The 13,770-nt window shown below is 39.8% G+C and overlaps 3 protein-coding genes across 3 annotated transcripts; 1 reads left to right on the top strand and 2 right to left on the bottom strand.

Annotated features, from left to right (window-relative positions):
• Positions 1-1,395: 1,395 nt before the first annotated feature.
• On the bottom strand, positions 1,396-5,565 carry LOC149611571 (uncharacterized). The gene is made up of 3 exons (XM_089858538.1): positions 5,518-5,565; positions 3,290-5,257; positions 1,396-3,075 (listed from the first exon to the last, which is right to left on the bottom strand). Exons 1-3 carry the CDS (start codon positions 5,563-5,565, stop codon positions 1,396-1,398), a joined length of 3,696 nt encoding a protein of 1,231 aa, XP_089714664.1.
• A 799-nt stretch (positions 5,566-6,364) lies between these two features.
• Positions 6,365-7,293, top strand: LOC149611570 (uncharacterized). The gene is made up of 2 exons (XM_089858537.1): positions 6,365-6,878; positions 6,938-7,293. The coding sequence occupies exons 1-2, from the start codon at positions 6,365-6,367 to the stop codon at positions 7,291-7,293; spliced, it is 870 nt and encodes a 289-aa protein (XP_089714663.1).
• Positions 7,294-7,630: 337 nt separating this feature from the next.
• Positions 7,631-8,904, bottom strand: LOC149611569 (uncharacterized). The gene is made up of 3 exons (XM_089858535.1): positions 8,144-8,904; positions 7,873-8,101; positions 7,631-7,810 (listed from the first exon to the last, which is right to left on the bottom strand). Exons 1-3 carry the CDS (start codon positions 8,902-8,904, stop codon positions 7,631-7,633), a joined length of 1,170 nt encoding a protein of 389 aa, XP_089714661.1.
• Between the last annotated feature and the right edge of the window lie 4,866 nt (positions 8,905-13,770).

The raw sequence follows: 13,770 nt of genomic DNA, 5'->3' as shown, positions 1-13,770 counted from the left end.
AACAATTTTTGAATTACATTTAACAAAACAGACACTTTAGGCTAGTGTACGTTTTAATGAACGCGTTATCAGTCGTAATGAAAATGTTATAAAGATTAATTTATATTGGCAAAGGTTAAATTGCAAATAAATTTGCATTACCATTTTCGAATCATATTTAACAACCGAAATGTATAATACTATTTTGCAAATAAATGGTACAATATTAATGACCTACAAGGATTTACACCCCTATAATAATAATAATTTATCCCAATGTGACTTATTTCGAGATTCTTCTTCATGGAGGGTTAACGATTTATGGAAAGTTATTTTAACTTTCGAAAGCTGTTGCTGACGAGGTTATCTATATTCAATGATTACCAGAGTTTGAAATATTGTAAAGTTAATGCAAGTCTTAAAATATAGGCAAATAAATCTAAATCACAATCCAAAAGGATATTATGATCCAATCTTTAAAATTAGGAAGGAGCTTTCCGGACGGTCAGAGTTGAAACTATAGACGCTAGGAGTAGTCACATTCAATAGAGCGCTATTCGACAGCAAGAGTTGACTTATGGCTATAAGAGAGGGCACCTGATAATGACATCTTTTTGAGGGTGAGAAATGACACCTACTTAATAACTGGTTTTGAACCTGAGAGCTTACTTCCTGATGAGGCATTTTTGACGAATAGAGCTGACAATTTCAAAAGATATAACACTTACCAAGTATTAATTTTACATGTGAGTTTAACTAAGTTGAAATTGATAACGGATTGTGCTTCAGAACTCTCAGTTTGGTTTATAGCGTGATTTTCAATAAAAAGCTTTAATTGCAATGTTTATTGGATATTTTAATTCTTTCCGAATAATCACTTTTTACCCCAAACATTCAAAAGCGAATATTTATGTATTTTTATTTATTTATTAATTTGTTAGTTTAATTAAAATTATCCATGTTCTTACTCAAAAACTGGTGGATTTCGATTAATTTGCCGTTAATTAAGTCAAAGATTGGATACAATAATTTACTTGGCATAATGAGTTTTAATAACAAATTCTCCTTAATTGCAATATTTAGTGGAGTTTTTATCCTTTCCGAACTGTTCGTGTGCAGACGCGAAATTCACGAAATCAACTAGTAAATTAAAACTTTAACATTTATTTAAATCAAAAATAGGCGCAAGCTTTGCCACCTGAACACCAACATCGACTGACTAGACTGATACAAAATTATTGGCTTTTATAGTTATGATAAAGATTAAATTGGTCTAGTTTTGGCCTATTACGTCAATATTAAAAATTAGCTACAATGGTTTTGGTAAAAAATGAGATAACATTGAGATTTAGATTGAGACTAAAAAACAGTACTAGACATTCCGGCCACCTTAAAATATTATTTTAACAAGAAATTTCAATTAAGGTCTAGAGGTAATGGACATAATTTGACGATGGGTCGTTTGAGTTCCTTGTCTGCTGTCTTCACCGAGACTACTCTGACCAACTCGTCGGCTCCGGGATGCACCTTGGTAATCCTAGCTAGTTTCCATTTGGTGGGAGGCAGATCTTCCTTCAATAGAACTAAGTCGCCAAGCTGTAGGTTTCGGCTGGGTTTAGTCCATTTGGGTCTCTGTTGCAGGCGAGATAGATACTCTGACTGCCAGCGTTTCCAGAATTGTTGTAGTAGTTGCTGACCCAGTTGACATCTGGACAGTCTATTGATCTTCGTTGAGGTTAGGTCCGGTTCCGGGATTGCAATCAGAGCACTTCCGATTAGGAAATGACCTGGTGTTAGCGCCGAAAGATCCGATGGGTCTGAAGATAACGGTGATAATGGTCTGGAATTCAGACATGTCTCAATTTGACACAAGAGGGTTTGCATCTCCTCATAATTTAGTTTCGTTTCTCCTACAACACGTTTCAGGTGGTGCTTGACGGATTTGACACCGGCTTCCCAGAGTCCACCAAAATGTGGTGCGGCAGGTGGATTGAAATGCCAATTAATCCCTTCACTTGCCGCCCATCTTGTTACTGCCTGGTTGTTAGTGTTGTGATCGATCATTTGTAGGAATTCCTTCAACTCCCGATTGGCGCCAACAAAATTAGTTCCACAATCGCTGTAGATGTCTGTACTTTTTCCGCGGCGGGATACGAATCTTCTTAAGGCTGCTAGGAAGGCTGACGTGGACAGGTCACTAACGAGCTCGAGATGGAGAGCCCTGGTTTTGAAGCATGCAAATACTGCGATGTATCCCTTGTAGGTTTTGCATCCTCGACCCTTTAGAACCTTAAGGTTGAACGGGCCAGCATAATCGACACCGCATCTAATGAAGGCTCTTGCAGGATTTACTCGGTTAGCAGGAAGGTCGCCCATTAACTGATTGACTGTTCTTGCTTGGTGACGTACGCAACGCATGCATCGTTTCACATGGAATCTGACAACATCCCGTAGACCCAGGATCCAAAATCTAGCTTGTAGTGATGACATCATTAACTGTGGGCCACCATGAAGTGTGTTAAGACGCTCGTGTGTGATAAGCAAATCAGTGAGTCTGCTCCGTCGTGGAAGGAGTACTGGATGTTTCTGGTCTAATGGTAGCTTGGCATGACGTAAACGACCTCCAACTCTTAGTATACCTTCTTTATCGAGATAGGGTGTGAGCGATAGTAATTTGCTGCTAGAAGAGAGGGCGTGACCTCGTTGTAGTTGATGTTTTTCTTCGCCAAAGTTTTGCAGTTGGGTGACTTTTATCCAATGATTTAATGCCAGATGAACTTCGTCCTTAGTCAATGGTCCCACATCTCTGGAGGACCTTGGAATCTTCAGATTTCTGATAAATCGTAATACATAAGCCGTAACGTGCAGGAGGGTGGGCAGTGAGGAATACTTCATCAATAAACTCTGGTCCAAATTGCAATGGGCTACAACCGTCGTTATAGTTCTCTCTTCAGTAGTGCATTCTTCGGGTTCAGCCGCCATGGGTTCTTGATCAGGATTGCAGTCTTCGCGCAACCAATCCGGTCCTTGCCACCATAAGGGATGGCTGATCAATTGCTCAATATGGATCCCACGGGACGCACAGTCAGCTGGGTTCTGTTCGCCGGCAATGTGATGCCATTAGATAGGAGGTTCCATGCCTTCTACTTCCGCCACTCTGTTTGCAACAAAGGTTTTCCATCGTTGTGGAGCTGCTGCTAGCCAGGCTAACACGATTTTGCTGTCACTCCAAACATGGACTTCCGATATGATACTCCGAAATGATTTCTGAACCAGGGTAATTAATCTTGACAGAAGAACTGCTGCGCACAGTTCCAATCGTGGAAGTGTGGTTTGTTTCAACGGTGCAACCTTGGTTTTGGCTGCTATTAGTTGTACGCTGATGGTGCCGGTATTGGAGATCGATTTGAGATACACCGCTGCTGCATAAGCCTTCTCGGAAGCATCGCAAAACGCATGCAGGACTAGCTTGACAGGATGTCTTTGGCTTATAACGATTGATTTGAAGTTCTTCAATTTGGCAAAGTTCTTCTCGGAAGGCGTCCCATTTATTGCGAATGGTTAGCGATACTTCATCGTCCCAGTCTAGCTTGATCTGCCAGATATCTTGTAATAAGATCTTCGCCCTAATGATTATAGGTGAGAATAGTCCCAAGGGGTCGAAGATCCTTGCCGTATCTGACAGGATAGTGCGCTTAGAGATTGTTCCTCTATTCCTCGGTGACTTGACAGTATAGAATAGTGAGTCTGTTGATGAAAACCAGTGTAGTCCCAAGGTTTGTATTGCTGTAGTACCTTCATGGTGTAAGGAGACCGGAGCTTCCCGTAATGCGGGCGGAAGATCTTTTGTTAGAGTTGAATCGTTCGAAGACCATTTTCGTAACGGTAATCCAGCTTCAGTCGTGGCTTGAATTAGTTGGGTTTGAAGGATCAGTGCTGACTTAGCATCATCGCACCCAGAGACCAGATCGTCCATGTAAAAATCCTCAGCCAATGCTTGTGAGGCCATCGGATACCTAGTCTTGATGTCGATTGATAACTGTTTTAGTACTCTTGTGGCTAGGTAAGGCGCTGCTGCTGTTCCATAGGTCTCCGTGCGAAGATAATAGTCTTGAACTGGTTCATTCTTCTGTGATCTCCAAAGGATGCGTTGATATTGATTTGCATCATTTGGTTCTACCAAGATTTGCCGGTACATCTTCTCAATATCTGCAGTCAATGCTATGGAATGACTTCGAAACCGAATTAGTAGATTGACTAAGTCGTCTTGTAGCTTGGGACCGACCATCAGTATATCGTTAAGAGATTTTCCGCTGGTTGTTTTCGCGGACCCGTCGAAAACAACTCTGATTTTAGTTGTCGTACTGGAGGCCTTGAAAACCGCATGATGGGGCAAATAGTAGCAGTTCTCTTCTTGACGTTTGTTTACCGGTATTAGCTCCATATGGTTCAACTGGATGTACTCGTTCATGAATTTCCGATAGCTCTCATACTGTTCAGGCTTAGTTTCCAACCGTCTTTCCATGTATTGCAACCGACGTAGTGCCATGTTTCGTGAATTACCAAGCTTCCCTGCCTTGGCGTTGATCGGGAGAGTGACTATATATCTTCCTGCATGATCTCTGCGGTGGGTATCATGGAACAGCTTTTCGGATTGTTTTTCTAGTGATGACATTACTGCTTCTGGCTGTATCTCCTCCAGTTCCCAAAATTTGGATAATTGCTCCTGGATTTGACAGTGATTGACCTGGATGTTAGGTTGGCTGGTGATCACAGGTTGCTTGCCCAGGGTTCCTGTTATGGCCCATCCAAAGACCGTATTGAAGGCTCCAGGGCTTCCCTCTTTCCCGAGTACCTTACCATCTAGTACCAGCTCAACGAAAACATCGGCGCCCAACAATATGTCGATGGGGCCTGGACTATGGAACGTAGGATCCGCTAACTTCAATCCCGTGAGATGGTTCCATTCATGTGGATGGACAGCGAAGTTTGGTAGATTGTTCGTAACTTGTCGCAGAATGAGTACTTGAGTCGTAACGTTGAAGGCTGGATCCAACTTAGAGAGAATCGTTACCATAGCGCCTCCATGAGACTGGCTGAGTCCAGAAGCGCCGATACCACCTATAGTAGTACGTTGGTATGTTCTTCGCAGTTGTAACTTCTGACTGATATGTTCTGATATAAAGCTGGCTTGAGATCCGGAATCCAAGAGTGCGCGAAGTGACCAGTTTTGACCATTTGACCCTTGAATTTTAATGGCGTATGATTTAAATGGCCACTAAAACAATGTAAATAACCACTAGATTTTGAAACCACTAATAGAATTTAATCTCCCGGTTGTCATAGCAACCACTTAAAAAATTAATTCGCCCTTAATTTGCTCAATCACTAAAAAAATGGAATAAGACTTAAAAAAAATTAAATCTACCTTTAACCTAATCTCCCGGTTGTCATAGCAACCACTTAAAAAATTAATTCGCCCTTAATTTGCTCAATCACTAAAAAATGGAATAAGACTTTAAAAAAAATTAAATCTACCTTTAACCTAATTCTCAACGCATTTTCTAATGCCAACAGCCAACTCATAATCGAAATGTCTTCGCAACTGACGAAGCTTCGATATGTCTCTGAATCAGAAGATGAATCGGTGCAGGAAGATAGTACTACAAAAACCGTAATAGCAAAACGAAAGTGTGCAAAATGGCGGCTAGTTTAAACTTTTACTGCAAGAGCCGATGCTGATGCCCATGTGTCTGCCGACTGGGCGAAACATCACACGAACAATTGCATCAGTTCAGTGACAGTGTACTACTACTGCAAGAATCATGGTGAAGCGAGTCCTGCTAAATCTAAATTGGTAATTCCAAGTAATATCGATTGTAAATTTCACTTTTATGAGTCCGAATCTACTCATCTCAATGCAAAATCTGACAAAAGTGGTTTAGAGAAAGAGTTGAAGAAAGAAATTCTTTCACTTGTGAATGTTGGTGTAACTAAACCAAATGCAATTCTTCGCGCACTTGCAGAGAAAGGAGATATTATTCCAAAAAAAAGTCAGATAATTAGCTTTTTAAGTTACGAAAAAAGAAAGAATGGTATTCCAGTTATTCATTTAAGCCAATTAATGAAATGGTGTGAAGCCAAAAGCCTGCTTCCAAACGGAACTGACGAACCTTACGTGGTGCAATACAAGTCCCATGTTGATGAAACTGATTATGATAACAATTACTTCCATGTTTTTGCTTCAACTCGAAGATTGCTGAGTTTAGCTCCATTATCAAAATCCTTGCAAGCTGATGCCACATACAAATTGAACTGAGAAGGCTTTCCAGTTCTGGTTGTTGGAATTTCAGACAAAGATAAGCATTTTCATCCAATAGCCATAATGCTTTCTAGTCACGAAAGAACTGAGGACTTCCAATTCTGCTTTCAATCTTTGAAAAAGGGTGTGGAATCTACAATTCCCGATTGCAAGTATGAACCGGACACTATAATTGCTGACGCTTCGGAGGCAATTACAAATGGATTCAAAGTATGTTTTGGGCACAATATCCGCAGAGTTTACTGCTGGGCTCATACAAACAGGGCATATGAAAAGCACCTGAGTGCAATAAAGGACAAGAAGTTTCAGAAGGAAATAAACGATGACATTCATTTACTTCAAATCTGCCCAACAGATGAGTCATTTGATTTAGGGACAGCACTGTTCCTGAAAAAGTGGGCGTCCGAAGATGGTGATGTTGCAACCTTTTTAGCCTATTTTAAGCAGACGTGGTTTACGGAGCATCGCTTTTGGTACGAAGGACATTGTTTAGGTTATCCGTCAACCAACAATGGGCTAGAGTCAATCAATCGTGTCATCAAGGACGAGGGCACCTTGAGACAAAGATTGCCATTAGGTACATAGTTAAGTTATGGGTTATTTTTAATGCATGATAAATCTATTATCTTTTTACAGGCACGTTCCTGGGAAATATGATGATGATTGTGAAGTCCTGGTCAACTGACCGAGACCCATCATATATTAACGCTGAAATCTTCAAAACAATGCCTACGTATAACTTGCACATAATGACCAGAGCGTATCAGTGGGTTCGTACGGCTCCCGTGGTGTTTGAAGACGAAGGAACTGACACAATTGATTGTTATGTCGCTGCAAGTCATCGAGCTTCTGTGACAGCAGAAGTTGTTAAATTACGCTCAAGACGATTCCGTAGCTTCGATGCGTTTAAGGAAAATTATTTGAATATTTATCTTATCAAGTTAAATTTGTTGACCTGGGAACATTCATCGTGTACTTGTGCTTTTTTTTAAAAAGAATTTTGCATGTAAGCATATATACGGACTTTCTGTAATGCGAAAACTTTGTAACTTTCCTGACACTGCTAAGCAAGTACCAATTGGCCAAAAACGTAAAAGAGGCCGGCCTGAAAGAACGAAGAAAGCCCTTATTCGCCAGTAAAGTGGTGTGATTATTTTGAATAAAAACTAGACATGTTTTTTTAATTATTAATGGTGAATTAATTTTTTTGGTGAATGCCCACGTTAAGGGCTAATTAATTTTTTTAAGTGGTTGCTATGACAACCGGGAGATCACATTATTTTAGTGGTAGTAAAATCTAGTGGTGAATTACATTGTTTAAGTGGGGGATTATATATAAGCGATTTTAATGATTACAGTTGGTAAAATGATTTGAGAAGTCTTGAAGACCCGACGTGACACATGAGAGACAACGCTACATCCTGACTGATCTTGAGGTGATCCTTTACAAGAGGAATCTTGATGTAGAAGTGTGTTATGTTTAAACTTGCACTTCCGACAACTTCCCGACTTGCAATTGTTCAGTACGTGGTCGCTCTTCAAGCAATTGAAGCAAAGGGAGAGTTTTTGACCTTGTTCCAACGTTCTTCAATTGACGACTGAAGTAACTCTGGGCATTTGAAAACCGGGTGTGACTCCTTGCAAATGGGACAAGCACTGTCTCCTACAATGCCATGATGAGTTGCTGTACTCTTCTTGCCAAATGCGAATAACTTGGTTCTTGCAGGAGTTAATGACTGAGATGCCGCTAGTGCTCGTGCTCGTTGTTCTAAGAAAGTAGTTAATTCTTCGAACTTAGGTCTAGTGATGCCCGTTAAAGACAATTCCTATTGTCGTCGGGACTCGACGTCAAGCTTTTCGCTAATGAGGTAAAGTAGGATAGCGTCCCAGTGATGTACAGGTTCTTGAAGTACCTTCAGGGATCTTATGCATTCTGCTGTTGTATCGATCAATCGTCTCAATGTTGTTGAAGAATCATCCTTGACGCTAGGCTGGTTGAATAAGCGTTTGATATGACCTTTGACAATTTCTCTGGGATTGTGGTACCGGTTGACGAGTATATCCCATGCTTCCGCGTAATTTCCATCCGTCACTGGAAATGATTGAATGAGTAATGCTGCTTCGTCACGAAGCGTTGTTTTCAAGTACTGAAGTTTCTGTGCTCCGGATAATGATCCGTTATTGTGCACCGTTGCTGTGAATAGATCGTGGAATGGAATCCAATCCGTGTAGTTGCCTCCAAAATTCGGTAACTCCAACCTTGGCAGTCTGATGTCCGAACTTGGCTGAGTTCGTGGTTGAACTGAGCTACTGATAGATGGTGCTTGGCTAATGAGTGCAGTGTTCAAGAATATAATTATGGTATCCATGCGTGTGGCAAGTTGATTATATTCGGCTTCATGGCTATCAATATCTTCTGGAGGACACCTCTGAATGATCTGGTCATGCACGTTGTCCAATTCTTCGGTTAATGCGTCCGCCTTTCCTTTGTACAGTGTTGTTGCCACCGGCGTCAATGGTGTGTTGGAATGGCTTGCTACTATGTTTTCGATTCTTGTAATTCTTCCCTTGAGGATTCGTCGTCTGTTCAAGTAGTCATCCATGTCGATAAACGAGAACGATATTCGCTGCTTCCCATGGTATACGGATACAGGGTCTTGTTAGATAACTTGTAAGGTTACCCGACTTGTATATCCGGCTCGACGGACCAAAAATATGTTCGTGTGCAGACGCGAAATTCACGAAATCAACTAGTAAATTAAAACTTTAACATTTATTTAAATCAAAAATAGGCGCAAGCTTTGCCACCTGAACACCAACATCGACTGACTAGACTGATACAAAATTATTGGCTTTTATAGTTATGATAAAGATTAAATTGGTCTAGTTTTGGCCTATTACGTTAATATTAAAAATTAGCTACAATGGTTTTGGTAAAAAATGAGATAACATTGAGATTTAGATTGAGACTAAAAAACAGTACTAGACACGAACATACGCTATTTTATTACAAATTTTCGATTTCGGTCTTATAAGTGTATTTTAAGGATAATTTAAATTTGACGAAAATGTGAAAGTAGAAAAATGGTGCTTGACTAATGGATTAAGTAGTTCTAATCTTGATGAAGTAGGATACTTAAGTTATACCAGTTTTTACCCAAGAAATTACTGTTTTGTTTAAATTCTCGTTAATTATGCAAAATAAAGCTAAGTATAATGCTGGATTGTAATCATTCATTGTTCATGCAACTTATAAAATGAGTTCCAATAAATAATTCACCTCAATTGCAATGTTTAATATAGTTTTTGATGCATGCTGAAAATTTACTTTTTTACCTCAAACATTCAAATTTAGAGACTATTTGGGTATTTTAATCACAATTTAAAAGTGAAATAAATAAATAAATTGAGCACAGTATCCCGAATGTGGTTTCAATCACGCGACGCTCTCGACTTAACCTGTAGTTAAAGATCTTTTTGTCGTGGGGGTTATTATGGCCCGGATAGGGTCTCATAAGGCTGCGATGTAATGGGAAGGCTTCGTCACCAAAGCAAAAATAAGGAAAGTTATCACTTGTTCCTGGCGGTGGTTCTTCATCAGGAATTTCTAGTTTTTGATTTAAAAGCTTTGAGCAAATGAAGATTCTGAAAAAACTCCACCGTCACTTTGACTGCCGTATCTTCCAATTGAATCGATAAAGTGAATCGCACATAGCCATCAAATTAATGCTAAAGGATCCTTTACAGTTGTAATATTTAGAACCACTGTTGGAGGGAGATTCTATAACACCGTGTTTCCCATCAACAGCTCCAAGACAGTGAGGCAAATTCCACATTGCTTGAAACCCGGCTGTTACGTTTTTCCATTCTTCTTTAGTTTTGGGAAAAATCAAATAATTAGGAGCTAAGAATTCCCATATAGCATCGCAAGTCTCGCGAACAATTTTCGAGACTGTGCCTGGGGAAACTCCTACCACATATTTTTGCCAACCTGGATGTGGTTGCTGATATGTCTGGTTGTTGTTCATCTATTGTAATACTGTTTTTCCTGAGCTTCTTCTTAACATTTCTCAAGCGCTCTTCTATATAGCCTGTCGCTGGGCGTTTTTGTCAACGAGAGAACCAGACCAACTAGAGTGAAAATATTGAAGTAATTGTGGGAAGTAATTTAATTAACCGTTTGAAGTACTAACAAGGCCAAGATGATCTCTGTCCTCAAAATTAGGAAATTCTCTGACTATAGACTTTGAAAGTTCTGTTTTCAATGTAGGTGACGGGCTGTGAAGTGTTTCAGTATGATATATTATCAATTAAAAACGTTATCGTAAAAGACAAATTACTTTTGACCAAATTTTTAAATTAAATAAGACACCATTATCCTACACAATAGTCTTCTGGATTTTATGGATATATGATCAGAACTAAGATTAGCACATAATTCTTTCCCTTGGGGATGATTAAGAACGGCTTCCTTCACTTTCTATGGATGGAAATTTATAATTTTTTACTGCTCATACACCACCATTAGGCCTAACTTGATAACTACTTACAAAATTGCTTTCCGCCGCTTTCTTGGTACTATTTACCAAGTTGCTTTCTGCAGCGTTCGTAGGACTTAAGTTTAATTCAGATTGATTTCCTTCAATAATATTGTCTATATTGACGATTTTTATTAACCGGTCCATTTGTTACAGAATCACAACCAGGCGACAAAATAGGATCGTTATTAAAAGAGTTAAGTTCATCCATTGAAAGTTGAGAACTTGTCCCAGTTTAGCATATCTCTGCTTAAGAAAAGAAAATGAGAGAAATAAATCCGGCCACTTATGGCTGATATATTTACTAGTGTAGGTTCAAAGTAAATACGCAGTTAATAATTACTTATTCCAGTTACTAATTTTCAATCATATAATGATGGTACAACAAGTGGCCTTTCAAGGTCTCGGAGTCTGAAGTTGGCATGAATCTGCTCCTGCAGCGTCTTTCAGGCTTCATGACGTCCCGTTATTTGCGAGTCAACCCACAGAAATCCGTTTTCCTCGTTTACCGTAAACACGGTAGAACTGGCCGAATAACGCCAATTATACATTAATCATAATGTCTTGATTAGAATCAAGACCAAACGAGTATCGATAAGACTGAGATTATCTTTTGACTGAAGGATCAGATATTAATTTTTTTTTAATTGAAACTTAAAGGCATTCTTAAGAAAAAACAACGTTACATCACCGTTTTCCGTTGAAATAATTTATTTTACTGGTAATCAATTTCGAAAATTCACTTATCTCGGCTTTTTGGACCACAATTTCATTCCCCGAAATTAAAGAGGCGGCGCATAAGGGCTTTAAAGAGTTCGCGAACAGATCCGGTTAATTAAGCGTAACCTTCGCACCGATATTAGAGAATCCCTAGCATTAAAAAACTATTCAAGTGTACGTGAACTAATTGCTGACGCAGTAGCAATCGAACAAGTCGATCAAGACCCTCGTGGCAGAGACGCGAGGTCTTCTAGTCAGAAAATTTCAGCTCCTAAGAGCTAACCTAGAGTAATCTGCATGAAATATGGCAAACATGGCCATTATCAAAATTTTTACCCCGAAATGCGCCAAAATTCATAAGCGTATAGCGCACCCGTGAGTTCTTTGGACCCAAAGGCTAAACTGTTTTGCCAAATTGCACCCGCTGTGGTGTAGAGGGCCACATTAAGCCTAATTGTCGCAAAATACACCATAGTAATGGCTAAAGCCGGGGAAAAAGAGAAGGCAGTTCACCTCGGAAATCGTCAATAGGCCAAGCTGTAAATAGCCAGACACGGTTTTTTACACTCCCACGAAATATGGCGCCTTAGTTCTCCCTAGCTTCTCTCTAAGTATCCCCTTAAATTTTCTTAACCGCCTGGATAAGCTGCGAACGAATCGCTGGCCAGTGATTCAAGACCTTGTGTCATCCCCGCTAATTACCCGCATGAGCACGAAATCTGGAATTTTTCTGACAGGTTTGCCTCATAATAAGAATGACCTTAAACAGCATTTTAATACTACCTTTTCTGAACTATGTATGGGGTCTGGCTCGATCAGGGTGATACTTCACTTTCATGCTTCTGTTTAAGCAATGCTTCAAATAATCTCGATGGACGCTCATTTCTCAAGAAACAATCTTACATTTTATATGCTTCCCTGTCGAGGCGCTCCCTTTAATTGTGGCGACCGTACCTGCCGTTCTGGGTGCGGCCGCATCGAATCGCTGTCCCATATTTTACAAGCCTGTCAGATATCAAAAACTAACTATACCGCTCGTCACGATAAACTCTTAAAATTCGATTATGCAAGCAACTCTAAAACAACATTCACAGTCCTTATAGAACCCCGCCTCACTAAGAAAGATAACCTAAATCGTGAACATGTTTTTAAACCTGACCTAATCGTTATAACCACTGACTCTGTTCTTATGTGCGATGTCGGTGTATCTTGGGAAACCCCGCAGTCTCTGAGTATTACTCACCAAAGGAAAAAAGCCACTTACAATACTCCTCTATTTTTACAGAAGATACATTCAATGTACCCAAACAAGTCAGTGCATTTCTTTGCCTTTGTTATTTCTGCCCGCGGTCTTTATTGCACGGAAAACGATGACTTCTGTCAGCTAGTTAACCTTGGCAAAGGTTTTAAACTCACGTGCGATAATATAATTCTTGATCAAGGGGTATATATATTTTTCAAAATTTTATGAAGGCTGTATATACAATCACTGCTGGTCGCTCTTGAGTCATCCATGATCAAACTTGTACATGATACTTAACACATTCTACTTTTTTATTGTATCTTTTTACAAGGCCGAAACATTAACCTTAGTATATGCACGCGTAGTTAACTTTCAAGTTAAATTTGTCGCCACCCCCGGCTACGCGTTTCTTTTTATTATTTTTTGTTTCATACAGACCGACGTATTCAGAAACACTTAGGATGTATCATTCTAAGACATCTAGACTAGGTGTAAAATGAGACGTCTTTAGCAGGGCATACTTTAAGAACATGGAGAAAAGTCTTTTTTTAGCCTACTTAACGACGAATTTCATTGAGAATACCCATAATCGTGCTGTAGTAAACTCAATAGTGGCGTCTACGTGGGAAGGTGCTAAATGAGATCTTGTACTGGTCATGCTTAGAAAGGTCTTTGACGTATCCATCTAATTGAGCTCGCAATGTACCTGTTCGCGAAAAGGCCTATTTGCAGCGGTGTATACTTCGTCTAACATGAAGCACACCCAGAAAGGTATTGGTGTAGCGTTCTAAGTCAGGTCCGAAATCCGAACAGCTGGAAATGTCTAATAAATGCCGTCTATATGACGTCTAATATAGAGTACGCCCAAAAAGGTCTTAATGAAGCGTTCTAAGTCAGGTCCGAATTCCGAACAGCTGGAAATGTCTAATAGATGCCGTCTATATGACGTCTAATATAGAGTACATCCA

Source organism: Phalangium opilio, unplaced genomic scaffold, assembly GCF_054372755.1.
Source record: "Phalangium opilio isolate 3A_F unplaced genomic scaffold, DU_Popi_V2 ptg000246l_1, whole genome shotgun sequence".
Classification (NCBI taxonomy): Eukaryota; Metazoa; Arthropoda; class Arachnida; order Opiliones; family Phalangiidae; genus Phalangium; species Phalangium opilio.
This window is presented reverse-complemented; position numbering and strand designations above follow the sequence as displayed.

Bases quoted from the DNA above. Each gene is read 5' to 3' on its own strand.
- LOC149611571 (XM_089858538.1), bottom strand. From the start codon at position 5,565: ATGAGTTGGCTGTTGGCATTAGAAAATGCGTTGAGAATTAGGTTAAAG. The intron at 5,258-5,517 runs GTAGATTTAATT...ACATTGTTTTAG, and splicing joins CGTTGAGAATTAGGTTAAAG to TGGCCATTTAAATCATACGC. The intron at 3,076-3,289 runs GTGCGCAGCAGT...GCCGGCGAACAG, and splicing joins ACACTTCCACGATTGGAACT to AACCCAGCTGACTGTGCGTC.
- LOC149611570 (XM_089858537.1), top strand. From the start codon at position 6,365: ATGCTTTCTAGTCACGAAAGAACTGAGGACTTCCAATTCTGCTTTCAA. The intron at 6,879-6,937 runs GTACATAGTTAA...ATCTTTTTACAG, and splicing joins GAGACAAAGATTGCCATTAG to GCACGTTCCTGGGAAATATG.
- LOC149611569 (XM_089858535.1), bottom strand. From the start codon at position 8,904: ATGGATGACTACTTGAACAGACGACGAATCCTCAAGGGAAGAATTACA. The intron at 8,102-8,143 runs GTCCCGACGACA...GGGCATCACTAG, and splicing joins AGCGAAAAGCTTGACGTCGA to ACCTAAGTTCGAAGAATTAA. The intron at 7,811-7,872 runs GTCAAAAACTCT...AACAATTGCAAG, and splicing joins TTGAAGAACGTTGGAACAAG to TCGGGAAGTTGTCGGAAGTG.